We start from the raw sequence: 14,727 nt of genomic DNA on the forward strand, positions 1-14,727 counted from the left end.
GATGTAAATTTGAATAGAACTTTTAAAGTTTAAGGACTCTTATGCAATTGATACAATGATGGAAAATTTAAATCACTGCCACTTGGATTAATTTACTTAAAAATAATGATGTGTAAAATAATTTTATGAATGACTGAATTAGCAAGTCTTTACTGTCTTAAGCGGCAGTGCAGTATATGACCCCGTTTAGTTTGATTTCTTCTGACAAGTAGCACCCTCTGATCTGGGAATAGATTAAGAGAAAAATAACAAACGAATAACTTTCTTCTTTGCCGACAATAATTTGTATCTTTCAACCTTCTCTCATGAGAATGAGAATGAACCATAGCGTAAAAGACTCATCTGTGATCAAGATAAATCTTAACTACAGTAAAATCCCCTCTTTTGATATTTCCGAAAGGATAATCAGAAAGACCCTTGGGGAAACTGCTTATTTTAAGGATGGGCATTTTAACAGGGGCTAGACCGGTTGCTGTTCTCCAGAGTTTGATAATATTTTACGAATTTCGCGTTGTAAGATACAAGTGATTAGCGCATTAACAAAAAGAGGGTAAAACTAAGAAGTAGGCTACTGAATGACGTGATTTGATTTAATCTTCGCTAATTGATGGGTTTCGGTGAAAAGCGGGCAATAAAATCAGTCAAAGAGAGCTCAATAATAGGCTGTCCTTAATTAATTAGTCCCACACGTGTAGGAATTAAAGTCTCTATTACATTATTCAAATAGCCTACCGTCATTTTGCAATGTGAGCTTAATAGCATGTTTCCCAGTACATGTTTTGCAGAATATTAATTAGTAAATGCAGTAAGTGTAATTTATTATGAGGTGAAACAGTGTTTATGATATAATTCAGTGTGTCTGTAGGGTTTTAGATCGTAATAATGAGCTGTCCAGAGTGCTGAAGACCACAATCGCTTTCAGATAAGGTGACTTGTGTTACTACTTGAGGTACAGCTGTTTTAACCCATGCAAACCCTTTCATAAGAATTAAGCAAATATTGTGTCCTAAATACTTTGCGTAATAAAACATTATAGCCTACTTTGACAGTTAACCGCAATGCAATCAACTAACGGGTATTCTATTCCAGACGCTTTTTATTGCAAACGTTTAAAGAGGCCATTTCATGTTTATTACAGCCTACTTTTTCAGTGTTTAGCTATTTAATATGAATGATCAGTTTCATATAATTTGTCAGCATTTTTACTCTCATTTTAATAGCTACATAAGACGTCGAAGCTAGGCTACTACAATTATTGTATATAGCCCTATAATTGCGAATTATACACAAGGAATTATTTCGCAAGTAATAAACGTGTGTATGTCAATCTCCAATAAAGTGATAAAATAAAGACAGTAAGCACACGTACGTCTCCAAAATGTCTGTTAAAGAGCGGTTCATTTGGAAAGAATCTGCTGTGTACAAAAATCTTTAAAAAGTCAGTTTTGCATAGGCTATTCTTAATCATAAACATCTTAAAGACGTTTTCTAAATGTCTATTTATCATTTGACAGTAAATGTCATATTGCAGATAAGAAAAAAAGAAAAGAAAAAAAGGAGAAAAAAAACGTCTTCCAGATGAAGACAAGCACATCAAATAGACGTCTCCGAGATGTATGTGTGCTTGCCGGTGTGTCCGTTTGACACGATACTTGGTCCTTCTATCGCATCCCAGTAACGATCAAGTCCTCGGGCGGCGTTCTGTTGCTATGGTTACCTTCCTCAGTCGAACGACATTTCTCTAGCCTATTTGTCACAAGTGAGAATGTGCTTAAAATGTTGTTTAAAAAGCCCCATTGTGAACAATTATAGAATTAAACCTGTTTAATGTAGCCTACTTTGCAAGATGCCTAACAATTTGTTTTGACATCCTTTGGAAGGCTTAAAGATTAGTAGGGAGGGTCAGACCCCCCAAAGCCCCCCCATAATTCGCAATGTCTTGAGTCAACATGATAACATGATGACCTGCTTCTAAGTGTAATGTTTCCTTATGGCTCCGTGCTTTCTTTTAATTTACACCTTTAGAGGACGTCTAACGTCAGTTGAGTTTATTCGATGAATAGGCTACTTTTACAGAGACAAAGCAACTTTACAAGAGCGCCCTGGGAGCGCTGTTTTGTCCCTGCTAAAATCTCCTCTCTCACATGAGCATTCCGCGCACACTACTGCTCCTTCATTCGCTCGGAGTGGGAGGGGCTTAACGCGCAACCACGCCTCCCTCACACATACACACACACACACACACTACAGAGTGAGAGAAAAGCGCTTCCCGAGCGCTCAATCCTGTCACTGTACAGACATGAACTGAGCTCAGCGAGCAATAATCAAATCAATGATTTTTATTCTTAGCGATTAACACTTTTTTTTTTCCATTTTCCGCTCAAAGGTGCAACACTATTCCGTCATAACCGCCCTGTCTCTGTTCAGAAATCGTTCAGTCGGTTGCGCTGGATCTGTCGTGCGAGAAGATGTGCGTGGAGAGCGATGGATGTGAAATTGAGGGGTGCAGTGGTTCGGATGTGGTGCACACGCTGTCTGGAAGCATGAGTCCCACTCTTATATCCAGTACAGACCTGCATCCCTGCAGACCTGGGCAAAAATTCCGTGCCGCATTACTCCGATGCCGGACTCCGCTCGTTGCCGCCGGGATTCTGAGTTTTGGAAATGTGCTCAATTACATGGACAGATACACCGTAGCAGGTAAGACCAGTATTTTCTTGGTAGCTAGACGTTCGTTTTATTAGGAGAGCAACAACAGCGATAGTCATTTGTAGCTATTGTTTAATGTTTCACCTACAATGTTTCAGTTCAACACACTGGCCAGGAAAATCACATTGTAAACATTAACATAAGTCAAGTGATCATTTGTAGGCGCTGCACACGTGCTGAGTTTTATTGAACGGGTTCCTGCTCTAATACTGTGTGATTTAATCAAACCACCCGGATTGTAAAAGGTAACCCCGTTGTTCTAACATGATATTGATTACTATTGTGAATGATCTTAGATCAATCTAATCTGACTTTATGTCTCTCAAAAGAGACATAATCCAAAGTCTCATGACAAATGTAAATTTGATGTCATTATGGGCTATTTTTTCCAAATCAGTATTAGGCTACACATAGGCTCCCTATACAGTAGCCTAGTATAGACTACTAATAAGAATGTGCACAGGCTGAGGTTCATTAATTTAGCATTGTCTCTACATTTAAAATGTGATTCAAATCACGGAACGTAGCCTATTTACCAATTGATGAATGTAGCCTATGGACACTGCGTCCAATACGCTACAAACATTCACAGATCTCATTTAAAGCAGTAGCGCTATACTCGAGAATATTACAGTTCAAAGTAATTTAGAGCAAACTTCTCGAGGGACACATCTTATATCCTCGGTTTTATAAATAGTAACCTCAGTAGCACCACACACAAGATGCCCTTGAAACAAGTTATTCAGGAATAAAGGCAGAGCGCAGCCGTGGTCTGACACGTTTCCATAGAAACTAGAACAGATTTAATCTACTAGTTTTTCTGTTGTCAAATTTATCATCCCTCAAAAAGTACGGATTAATTCGTTTTTTGTATTTTTTTTGTATGGGTAGCCTACTCGGTGATCTGAGGCGACATGTCAGATGACATTTGCTCCAGCGCACTCTGAGAGGGGTAATTTTCATGAATAACTCATGATAAGCGATTAGAGATTTGGAACAAGGCAAGAGTGCGCTATTAGCTAGGGATTTCCGAAATGCGGGATTTAGTATAGCCGTCGATAGAGGATAGCCTACGACTCTTTCAATCCATTTCCCTCATTGCTTTACGAAGACTATATGACATTTTTTCTTTCTGTTTCTTGATTGGTCGCATTGTGGTTTTGACTGATATGATGTTGCCTACTAAGAAATGTTCATATGCACTTTCTTCATTATCAGGTGAAGTTTGTGAAATATATAGCCTATATTTAATTTTAAACGCCTATGGATATTGTAGCTCTATACTGGGAAATAGCCTACTCATTACAAATAATTATTAATTGCAAGAAGAAGAAAAACGGTATTTTTACATTATGACGATTCGATAATTGAAATGGGAATATTGCAGTGTCTGTTCTTTCTGCGCTGAACATCTCGTTCCCTCCAGCGCGCGCTTCACAGATACTTTTGACAGCGCGAGATGCTTGAATGGCGCGCCTCTGCAGCATGTACTTTACTGTAATGGGGGGGGGGGGGGTGTCGTTATTTAGCACAGCACGGGGTGCCTCCAGTTGCAGGATCTGCGTTGGCAAAGTATTCTCTCATCCTTTCATATAGGACTAAACGTAAAAGTTGCGTTATTTTGCCAGATGGTCGCGTAAGTCACGTAGACTACGCGAACAGTTTTAAGACAGTCAGTTTCGGGGTGAAGTGTGAGAAGACGTGAAAGGAGAAGATTAGACAAGGCAACGTTATCGGCTCATGGCGGTTTTCGCTCGATTGTAAGCTATACAAGGTTCAGCAACAAGACAGTCGAGCTGTGATAACATTATGAAAAATAGGGGTTTACGTGGGCTATCTCATCTGATATCGCCATCTCTAAAATAATCATCCTCTTTCATAGATAAATATCAATGTAAGCTAAATTCCATCCGGTTTTTCTCAAGTGAGTTAACAAATACACACCTTTGTCTGTGAAATAGATTATTTATCATGTTATAGGCTACAACTGCTCACGTGAAACACACACAGTTGATGAACCTCTTAAACTCTGGACAGTATAGATGAATGAATAGAAGGAAATAGAGAATATATAGAGAGAAATGTGTGAGATGATGATTGCAGTGAGATTGCAGCAAAAATGGTCAATTCTCAGGGGAGGAGTTTTGTAAATGCATTTGGTTTGTGAGTGTTGCAGCAGCAGACTGAATGTTGTTGAGTTGTGCACGGATCTCTTCTACACCTCAGTATGCATTATGGGAAGTGTATGTGAGGGCGAAGCCCCCTTCATGGGTAAAGAAGAGAGGCTATCTGACGCAGCCATCCTGCAGTGGCGACGGTCACTCTTTAGTATGTGTGTCTGAGAGAGAGAGAGGGAGAGAGAGAGAGAGAGAGAGAGAGAGAGAGAGAGAGAGATCCACATGGTTGAGAGACCTCCTCACCACTGCTGTTCAATCATTTGTACTGCAGTCAGACTGACACAGAGATCTTATTAATGATGATAAGCAGTGTGTAAGTGCTTGTGGGTTTGTGTGTTTGAGGGAAAATTAGAGATAGTACACCCCCAAAAAATTCTGTGATCATTTACTCACGTTCCAAACCCGAATGACTTACTTTCAATGTAGAACACATACGAATATATATTAGAAAAAGTCTATTTTTTGTTTATACAATGAAACACAGTAGGGTCCAATGTTGTTTTGACTTTCAAAATTCAAACAAAAAGAAATTCATGCAGGTTTGGAATGACTTGAGAGTGATTAAATGATAACAGCACTTTTGTTTATGGGTAAACTATCCCTGTAAAAGCAAACAGATGTTTTGCCATCATTTAAAAAGAAATTCATTAAGCCATGATGCTTTAACATTTGCAGTGGTGTAGTAAAAAATGGAAAACAGAACTGTGCCCATTCAAGTTTTAGTGCGCATCACACACAAACAAAATAAAATCAAATGTGCATGGAGCAATTGCTTGAAAAAATGAACAGCTTAACAGTACATTCTCAGTCAGTGTCTTACATACAAATTAATGCAGTCCGAATGACTATATTCGGGTCTAGTAAATACCGTCACAGTGAAAACACTTAATTTCAGTTTTTTTTGCTATTTAAGTCATATCCAATTACTGCCAGTTTCACTTTTTACAAGCCCTTTTTCCAAGCTGTGGTTGTCTTGGAATCTTTTATCATCAACTAAAGTCTCCCATCACTTCTAGCCAGAACACAATGTTAATTCTCTAAAAAAGCAGCGTGTGTCATTTTGGCCTTGTCGGTCTTATGTTTAACTGATTGATGATATTCTTGTGAGAGAAAGAGAACAGCAAAGATCTAATTTAGTTGTTTTCTCCACCTAAACAAAACTAGTGGGTGTGCAGTTTTTACAGCAGAGGAGACACAACCAATCCCTCATGAGGAACCACAGAGCACGATACGGAGCATAGAGGAAGAAAACCATGCTAGTTTGTGCATGTGTCCTGAATCTTTGGGAAAAACTTGCTTATCACCTGTGTCAAGTTTGGATTGTGGTTAGGTGTGAGTGTAATATGATCACTATAGGCTCATGTTGTATATTTTTGGTAGTTGGGCTTTCTGCTATAACTCTTACCTGGCTAGTCAAAGTAGTAGGAGACTTTATCCTTCTTTATGTTTAGCCCGAGGTGCATTTCTGCAACGTTGGGCCTGATTTGCCCTCGTCTTTCCCTCCCTATTGGCCCATTATAGTTGTCCACTATCTATATCCGTCTCTTACTGTCTCCAACACAGCCTCCAGTGGGACCGAGAGATCAGATTGATGGGACTGAGGTTGTGAACCATTTAGTTTGATTAAATTTGTGGTTTGGCTGTGATGGCTCAGACCCAGGGAAGCTGGCTGGCAAGAGTCCCTCCAGCAGACAGGCTGAGCTCAACAACAGATTACGTTTAAGACCGGGATTAGGAGGCGCAGGGAATACCACAGGGACGTACAGACGGAGGCCACTTAACATTATTTGATCTAAGATCCTCCGTTGAGCCACCGGCCTGACGCCTGCTCTAATGAAGGCAGTTTGACTGGTAATCTGGATTATGAGGTGCAGAGGATACTGAAAGGTGCTGTTTTTTTCTAAAGGCATCTGAGGTATGAGAATGTTTAATCTCAAAACAAGTGCTTAATTAAGTGTGACGGGTAATCCAGCAGCCCGAGGAGCTCCTTGAGGGAAAATGGGTACGTCTGCACATTCAGATACACACAGGCTCACAGTTTATGAGGGGAAGTGGAGACTACAGTACTGTACGTTTTGCTGCATTGCTCTTCTGCACTAGATGGTCCAGTCTAGCTGGCTCATCTCTAGTTCTGCCTGGACACACTCCTTAGCAGTGCCTTTTGTGAGGCATACATATACACCCCCGCCCCCCGCACACTGTCATTTCCACTTGTGCCCCTTATGGTGTGAGTTGAAAGTGTGATAAGGCCAATCAGCAACAAAACAGTGTGCTGTATACTGAAGTAAGTCAGCAGAAGTAACACGTAGCACATGCACTGCAAATAATGTCACTTTGTGTGCAGCGTATGTGCGAATAAATGTTTATCTTTATTATGTTTATTTATTTATTTATTTGATAGAATTACATATTTTTTTTAAATTGACTAAAGTTGGCCTGACTAATCGCTTATAAGGAAGCCGTTTATAATAGACGTGTTTAGGGGCGTTTTTGCACAAAGGTGTAGTCACATTTACCGTTATTCAAGCAAAGTTTTGCAGGTGAAATCCAATTTAATAGGAATTGGCGCAATCCGGAATTTTGTGTGAGGGCGAAAGATTTCCCCACACATATTTTGCAAGGGGTTAACAATCCTCTCCGTGGGCTGAAAACTTAGCTTAACCAAGGCAATTACTTATATATAAGTGCTGTAAGTCACAGTAGAATGTCAGCTAAACAAAAGAGGGCAAATGTGACAGGAAAAAGTGTTTATTTGTGAAGGTTTATATATATATATATATATATATATATATACACACACACACACACACAGTATGTGGGTAAGTATCACAGCAGTGCATTTTAAATATACTTGCAGCAAATTGAATGTCTGTGTTGAAAATGAAACTTTGAGGTTGGCTCAATCACTTTAGGCTTGGCAGTCGTCTCTCTCCTCTTCTCTCACTTGTTTTTACTGTGTTCGTATTAAAGGACTTTAAACAACAAAAACATAAAAGTAATGAAAAACTCTCAGTAATTGAGTTTATAAACTTGTCTCGCTCTTCTGAAACCCTCTGAAATCTTCTGAAGAACAAATGGCTTCCATTTTCTCCAAAGTTGATTTCCATATGCACTTTAATTGTTCATCGTAGAAGCAGTTATAGAGCTGTTGTGTTTACCTCTGATGTCTTTCTCAAACCTGAAATATAAATCCATTAAAGTAAACTCGTTAAAAGACAATTACAAGTTTAGCTCTTAATGCTAAATTGTATTGATGAAGGCACAGAGTATTTAATATGCTCCATAACCGTGCAGTACAATATACATTAGTGTTTGAGATACGATTGGCATACTTTAATGTGGTGTTTGCTTTTAATTGAACAAATTTTGACCTCAAATGAAAGTTCTCTCATATTCAGATCCTTTCTTGGCATGTGTGTGTATTTTTGAGGGGTTGTATTTTGCTGATGTACAGTATGTGCTGCCTGTGTGCAGAGGCTGGAATTAGACAGCAGCCTTTCTTCCTCCTTTCGACAGTGCTTTTCATGTGGTCACGGCATTTATTACACAAGCACTAAAAGCCATTTCTGTGTCAGCCGCTACTTCCCTAAAGACAGCTTGGCTCCTTAAGCCTGATCTAGCCCTAAAAGTCGGGCAAGAAAGTGAGTGAAAAGAACTTCCAGCGTTCCTGTATCGTTTATTTTCATTCATCTGCCTCAGCAGTTTCCTTATAAAGAACACACAACCATGACTGCCTATCTGACCCTAACAATAAGGTCAGTTTATAATATATATAGACACGAGTGGTGTTCAGCAGGACAAATTCTCATCTTGCTCCGGAGAGGCTGTATTGGGCGAAGCAGCCTGGTGACTCTCAAAATAAACACTGACACAATCATGTCCGCTAACAGCCTCTGAGAATCGGGATGCGATTTGTTCGGTTTATTTTTTAACGGGCTTGTCTTTCATTTAGCCCATGTGATGTTCATTTAATGTAGCGTGGACGATCCAAACAAGGCACAGCGTTTGTTATGTTTTTCCACCAGAGAGACGGCTGATGTGCATGTTTAAATGGCATTGACCCTGTTAATATAATTGGTGGCCCATATTTAGCTCATTGCGTATTCCAAACAGAGGCGCAATATGTGTGGGTGTTTGTCTGTTCAAAAAAGGGATTCACTGTGATTCTCAGCCTCAACATGTGTCTTTTTGATCGAGTGTGTCTAAGGGATTAAGGGCGGAGAGTTTGACAGACAGCTGTAGAGGAGGGTGGAGGAAGGGGGGGAGGGGTGCCTGAGGGGGGAGCGCACCTGTGAGATTGGAAGTCTCAGGTATGTCACTGTGTATTAGACCAAGATCATTCAAAATGTATTAATATGAGTGTGGGAGATATCCTCTGGCTGGACCTCTGACCCAAGATGACTACACATGTCCAAACAGGGACAGAAAGCAAACAACATGAACATTTAGCAGAAGCTTTTATATAATGCTATAATAATTTTTGTTATAAGAGCCTGCATAATTGAACATTATTTTACGGTAAAAGTGCATGTATTTATGAAATATAGTACATATAATACAGATTTTCATTCAACCCTTTTATTTCTTTTATATTTGTATTTATTTTTTACAGTAAAATTACATGAAAACAACTGTTCAAAGGTTTGTCCTCTATATATATATATTTTTTTATGCCTTTGATAATATGCATTAAATTGTTTAAAAGTAATAGTAAAGTGTTGTTTTTCTGAACTTTCTATTCATCAAAGAATAAAAAAAAAATGTATCATGGTTGCCACAAAAATTTTAAGGAGCGCAACTGTATTATCATTACAACAATGATAATAAGAAATGCTTCTTAAGCACCAAATCAGCATATTACAATTATTTCAAGGATCATGTGACACTGAAGACTGGAGTAATGCTGAAAATTCGGATTAGACAAATAGATTGCTTTGATGAGAAAAAAAAATCTTTTGCTTATATTTTGAATGGTAGTAAACAGTACCACCAAATCTGATATAAATTGACCATTTTTTATGTTTTTACATACCGTAGCATTTTTCATTCATTTTCCATTAAGTGATGAGTTTTTCTTTATTTTATTTTTAATAGCAAACACAAAACCCTGTCTTCCATTTATCTACACACAGAGAGGGGCAAACCCAGTGACCCTGACATTAATGTTTCTGGATACAACATAACAGTGGCTAAATCATTCTGAGAGCATCGCAAATAGGTGCTACAGCATAACTGAGATACCAGAATTTCAGATGATGAATGACTTTTCTTAAAATCATGTATGATTTAAAAGTAGTTGTTCTAGTTATATGAGAGTGGGTGATATTCATGGATTAGGCTGATAATCTTTTCTTTTTTTAGATAAGACTTCTGAGTAAATACTGACCAAAATAAAATCAAAAAGAAGGGTCAGTAGGGTAAACTAGTTCACTGAAGCTTAGCTTTGTCCGTAAAGTAAGCCTTCGGAAGCGCTTTATATTGCCAGGACAAATATTTAAACTGCACTTTATTTAAGTATTTGCTTATTACTTATTAAGGAGGGAAATATGTAATCTTTCCATCAATAGTGAAAAAGAGTAAATAGTCAGCCACTGGTGTTATGTAACATAATATTTCCCAGATTACAGCCTAAGCGTGTATGTGTGTGACTACACAGTGTGCCACAGTGTCAGTGTCTGTAGGTAAATCGGGGTTTAGACCTCAGTCTGTTTTGTGAAATCTCTATTAATGCAGGGATGAAAGTACAGGCCTACTGAAATATCATCTCAACAAGCCAGTATTTGGAGCATTTTTCCAAATAAGCACTTAATTAAGCACATCAATTCACATCTATCTTATGTTGTATGTGTATACCTGTGTAATTGTATGCCATCTATTTATCCCTGAAAACGTATGGCTTTGATTGTCACCCCGACACATTACATGGGAGAAAGACTTTCATCTCGGCGTGAAAGCTTGCCCTGGATTTTTCAGTGTGTGTGATGTGTAGATGCCCAGAGTATAGGCTCAGGAATGCACAGAGAAACATGGCTGTGTTTTCTCAAATCATTAGGGTGACTGTCACATGTCAGCGTCCTACCCTGTACCTGTTTAAATTCCAGTGAATCTTTAAATAGGCTCTTTCATTTCTTCACCAGTCCTAAAACTAACCCCTTGTATACTATGGAGACAAGAATGCCTTTATGTATGCTGTACAGTACGCAGGGATAGACTGGCGATAGGAAACTCCGGGGCTTGCTGCCGCTTGCTGTATGATACATACTTGAAGACCTTAGTTTCTTTAAGGATTAATTTGCCATTCTTACCAGGTTAGCACAATAGTTTGAGTTATTTAGCCACACCAGAACATAATAATTACTCACAACTAACGCCTAAAATACTCGTCTATGTGTGTGTGTGAGGTGTGTGTCTCCACCTCACTGCTGTGGAATGTGGAGGTAGAGCTGGAATTCCAGTGATGCGGCTGGTTTGTTTTCCCACAGTTACCTCTGATCTACAGTTACCAGTCACCAGCCCACGAAACAGAAAGGTGCTTGTCAAAAACAAAATCAATACAAAGCATCTAGATTTAAACTGCTTAAAACACTTCTTTGTGGCTCTCATACCCTTTTAATTCCTTTAACGTTTCTCTTGGGTTTCTGTAGTGGAACATTTTGGTGGTCCATTTTTTGTCATTTGCCTGCAGGATAAAATACAAATCTTAGACATACTGTATCTTGAACGTGTCCTGCACTGCTCTGCATTAAACCATACCAGGAAGAAATGAGATTTATTTCTAATTCATGAAGGAGAAAGGGAGATGGATTACTGTGCTGGTGACTCTCAGCTGTTCTAAATGAGAGTGGATGAAAATAGTCCTTTGCATAGCAAGAAAATGGATGTAATAAAAGAGCCTGGGACAGATAAAAATGACCAGGAGGTCTGTGTGTGATTGCATGGGTGTGTGTCTGTGTATTGATTGCATAGAATAGAGGTTTCTAGGGCTACAGTCAATTGCAGACTATAGTAGCCTTTGAATATCTGCCACATGTGGATCTCTTGTAGGTATTGATTTCAAGCAACCCAGTTCTGATGCTTTCTATGTGTTTATCACAGGGTTATACGACATTCAGAATTGAATTGAGAATGCCTTTTATATTCTAGTTCAGTTATAGATAGATAGATAGATAGATAGATAGATAGATAGATAGATAGATAGATAGATAGATAGATAGATAGATAGATAGATAGATAGATAGATAGATAGATAGCTTTCCTACCATATAGCACTTTATAGTTATTACTGTCCTCTGTAGGGTTCTCTAAGGTTATGAATGCTCTATCTCTTCTGGATCCACGTTTGACCCTTTGGTATTAAGTTGGATGAAGAATCTTAGCAAGTAGTAAAGAGTCATATTTTCTTTAAAGTATAGCTATAACTGGTCTGTACAGCATAAAACAAAAGAGAAAACCGTGAAACATTTATGTGTGTAGTCTTCACTCTATTGGTCATTATAACTGGCTGAAATTTTTTTTTTTTTTCCCACACACACATTTCTCCTACTCATCACCCTCAGCTGTCAGTTGTCTGAAGCCCATGGGCACTCACACAGAGCAGTATGGCTACAGCTTAATGCTAAATTGAGCTTGAAAGACCAGCTCTCAACATATGCTTTTTCAGACCAAAGTGTGCTGAAATGCCCCATCCAATTTAGCTCTCTCTTTTTCTCCCTCGTCCTCTTTTCTCTCCAGTTTTCATTTACTCAGTCTCGTGACACCTCTAGTCTCTCTTCTCTCTGGTAGCTCTCACTCTAGGTTGCTCAACACTGTCTATTAGTACATTGAGAATAGCTTGGCTCGCTGTGCCGTTTGAAGCTTTATTGATTGAGCTCTTCTCCTTAGACATTTTCTGAATCAAAGAGCTTCAAAGATGTTTCGCCCAAAGACTGTGAATTTTGTTTTTTGTGTGGCTATACACAATTAATGGACACAAATTTTAAAAATCAATAAGAACTATGTTTTGTATTAGCATGCTGCTTTAAATCTAACATTTTTCATTGGTTAATAGATTCAGTTTACCATCTCAACATGTTTGTCAGAGGGATATGGGCTAATTAATGATGTTTCACTATAGGTTTACACTTTGAATGGGATCAGCAGTATTAAGAAAGATAATCAAGCACTTCAGCACTTTTATTCAGGACTAATTATTATTCACAGAATCGGGCACTGTTGACACCCCCCTGGGTTAGACCCACCCCGCTCCTACACAGCTCTTAGAGAACAAAGAGAAGAAAAGGAGAACAAGCAAAGAGGCATAGCGAGTGAGAAAAGCCAAATTAAATCTCGTTACAGGCAAAAAACAAAAAGCCCTCGTAATTACAGTAATCCCTTTCTGTGTTATGTAAAAATAAAAAAATAAAAACAAAGCATCAGGATTAGGCTACAGGCTAAATGTTTAACGTCAGTCAGCAAAACATTTAGTCAGTTAATGGCTTTACGTCACCAGATGATGTTGGTCTTAGTGAATGTACTGTTCAAAAGTTTGGGCTCAGTACAATTTTTTTTTGTAAGTCTCATGGTCGGTAAGGCTTCATTTATTTATTAAAAATACAGTAAAACTGTAATATTGTAAAATATTATTCAAATTTAAAATAGCTGTTTTCATTTTTTAAGTTTAAATAAAATATAATTTATTCCTGCGATAGTAAAGCTCAATCTTCAGCAGCCATTACTCCAGTCTTCATTCACGTGATCCCTTAAGAGACATTTCTTATTATTATTAATGTTGAAAACAGTTGAGTGCTTCTCAATATGTTTGTGGAAACCATAAAAGCATTTGATGAATAAAAGTTCAAAAGTAATGTATAGCCTAATATACAAAAATAAATTTCTTTACTGTCACTCACTTTTGAACAATTGTATGCATTCTTACTGAATAAGTACTACTAATAATAAAAAAGATAAGAAAATCTTACTGACCCCAAACTGTTAATTAGTAGTGTATATGCTGGCGTACTGCTAACAAATTTAAAGAGTACAATATTTTCACTTAATACCACTTTTATGCAACTTAATAGCAAATAGCAAAAAATATTCATGGCTGTTTACAAAAATCACCATCCCAAATCTAGATTCAATTGGAAATAGGTCAACACAGGAAAGAAAACTGCTCGTAAAGTGTTTTTTTTTATTAGAATTTGAGAGAAGGGAAGGTAATTGAAGCTTCTGGTTGGCAGTTAACAATAGCATCCAACAGGATGGTATCAGATCAGGCTGTTTAATAAGGGTTGCCGTATAGCACTCCAGCGTCTGCAGCAGCATTCTGTCCTGCTAAATGTGATCCACAAATTTGCTCATTTAATGAAACAAGCAGCTCTTTTAAAGCCTCTGTGTGAAATATCCTCTATATAAATGTATAGTGAACATCTGCCAATGTTTACTGTTGCTAAATATCTTTACTCATGTGTCTCAGTATCTGTCTTTGATGTTTAAACTGGAAAACCACTCTAGTTCTGTACCAGTGTAAGGAGTAAGTGTACTGATATTTACCTTCTACCATACACTCACTGACCATACGCACTCCGACAGTGATGTTGAGTATCTAAGGGGGAATCGGACAGCCTAGGGATTTTTCTGCGCTCCATTGCATTCTGACCACTGCACAGCTATATGTCTGACACATGGGCTCACACTCCAGAGGATAATTCTCTTATGAATTATTAATGCCCAAATACTAGGCTGTTTCTGCATAGCATCTCCGGATGAGCAATATTTTTATGCAATATTTAAAAGCAAGTGATGCAGTCTAGAATATCTGTGTTTTGGTGAAGAAGCCTTGCAGTGCACAGTTTATTTACAC

General features: G+C 38.2%; 1 protein-coding gene across 3 annotated transcripts in view; it reads left to right on the forward strand.

Annotated features, from left to right (window-relative positions):
- The first annotated feature begins 2,179 nt into the window (after positions 1-2,179).
- Positions 2,180-14,727, forward strand: part of spns2 (SPNS lysolipid transporter 2, sphingosine-1-phosphate) — a 78,227-nt gene continuing 65,679 nt past the window's right edge. For 2 of the 3 annotated variants that reach the window (XM_077240828.1, XM_077240826.1), the window contains exon 1: positions 2,226-2,700. In XM_077240828.1, the coding sequence (XP_077096943.1) occupies positions 2,469-2,700 (232 nt within the window). In that variant the 5' untranslated portion in view covers positions 2,226-2,468. Of the gene's footprint in view, positions 2,701-14,727 lie in introns of all 3 variants that reach the window. The other variant, XM_077240827.1, reaches the window with a different exon arrangement.

Source organism: Siphateles boraxobius, unplaced genomic scaffold (genome assembly GCF_051911475.1).
Source record: "Siphateles boraxobius isolate OS27281-9 unplaced genomic scaffold, OSU_SipBor_1 24, whole genome shotgun sequence".
Taxonomy (NCBI): Eukaryota; Metazoa; Chordata; class Actinopteri; order Cypriniformes; family Leuciscidae; genus Siphateles; species Siphateles boraxobius.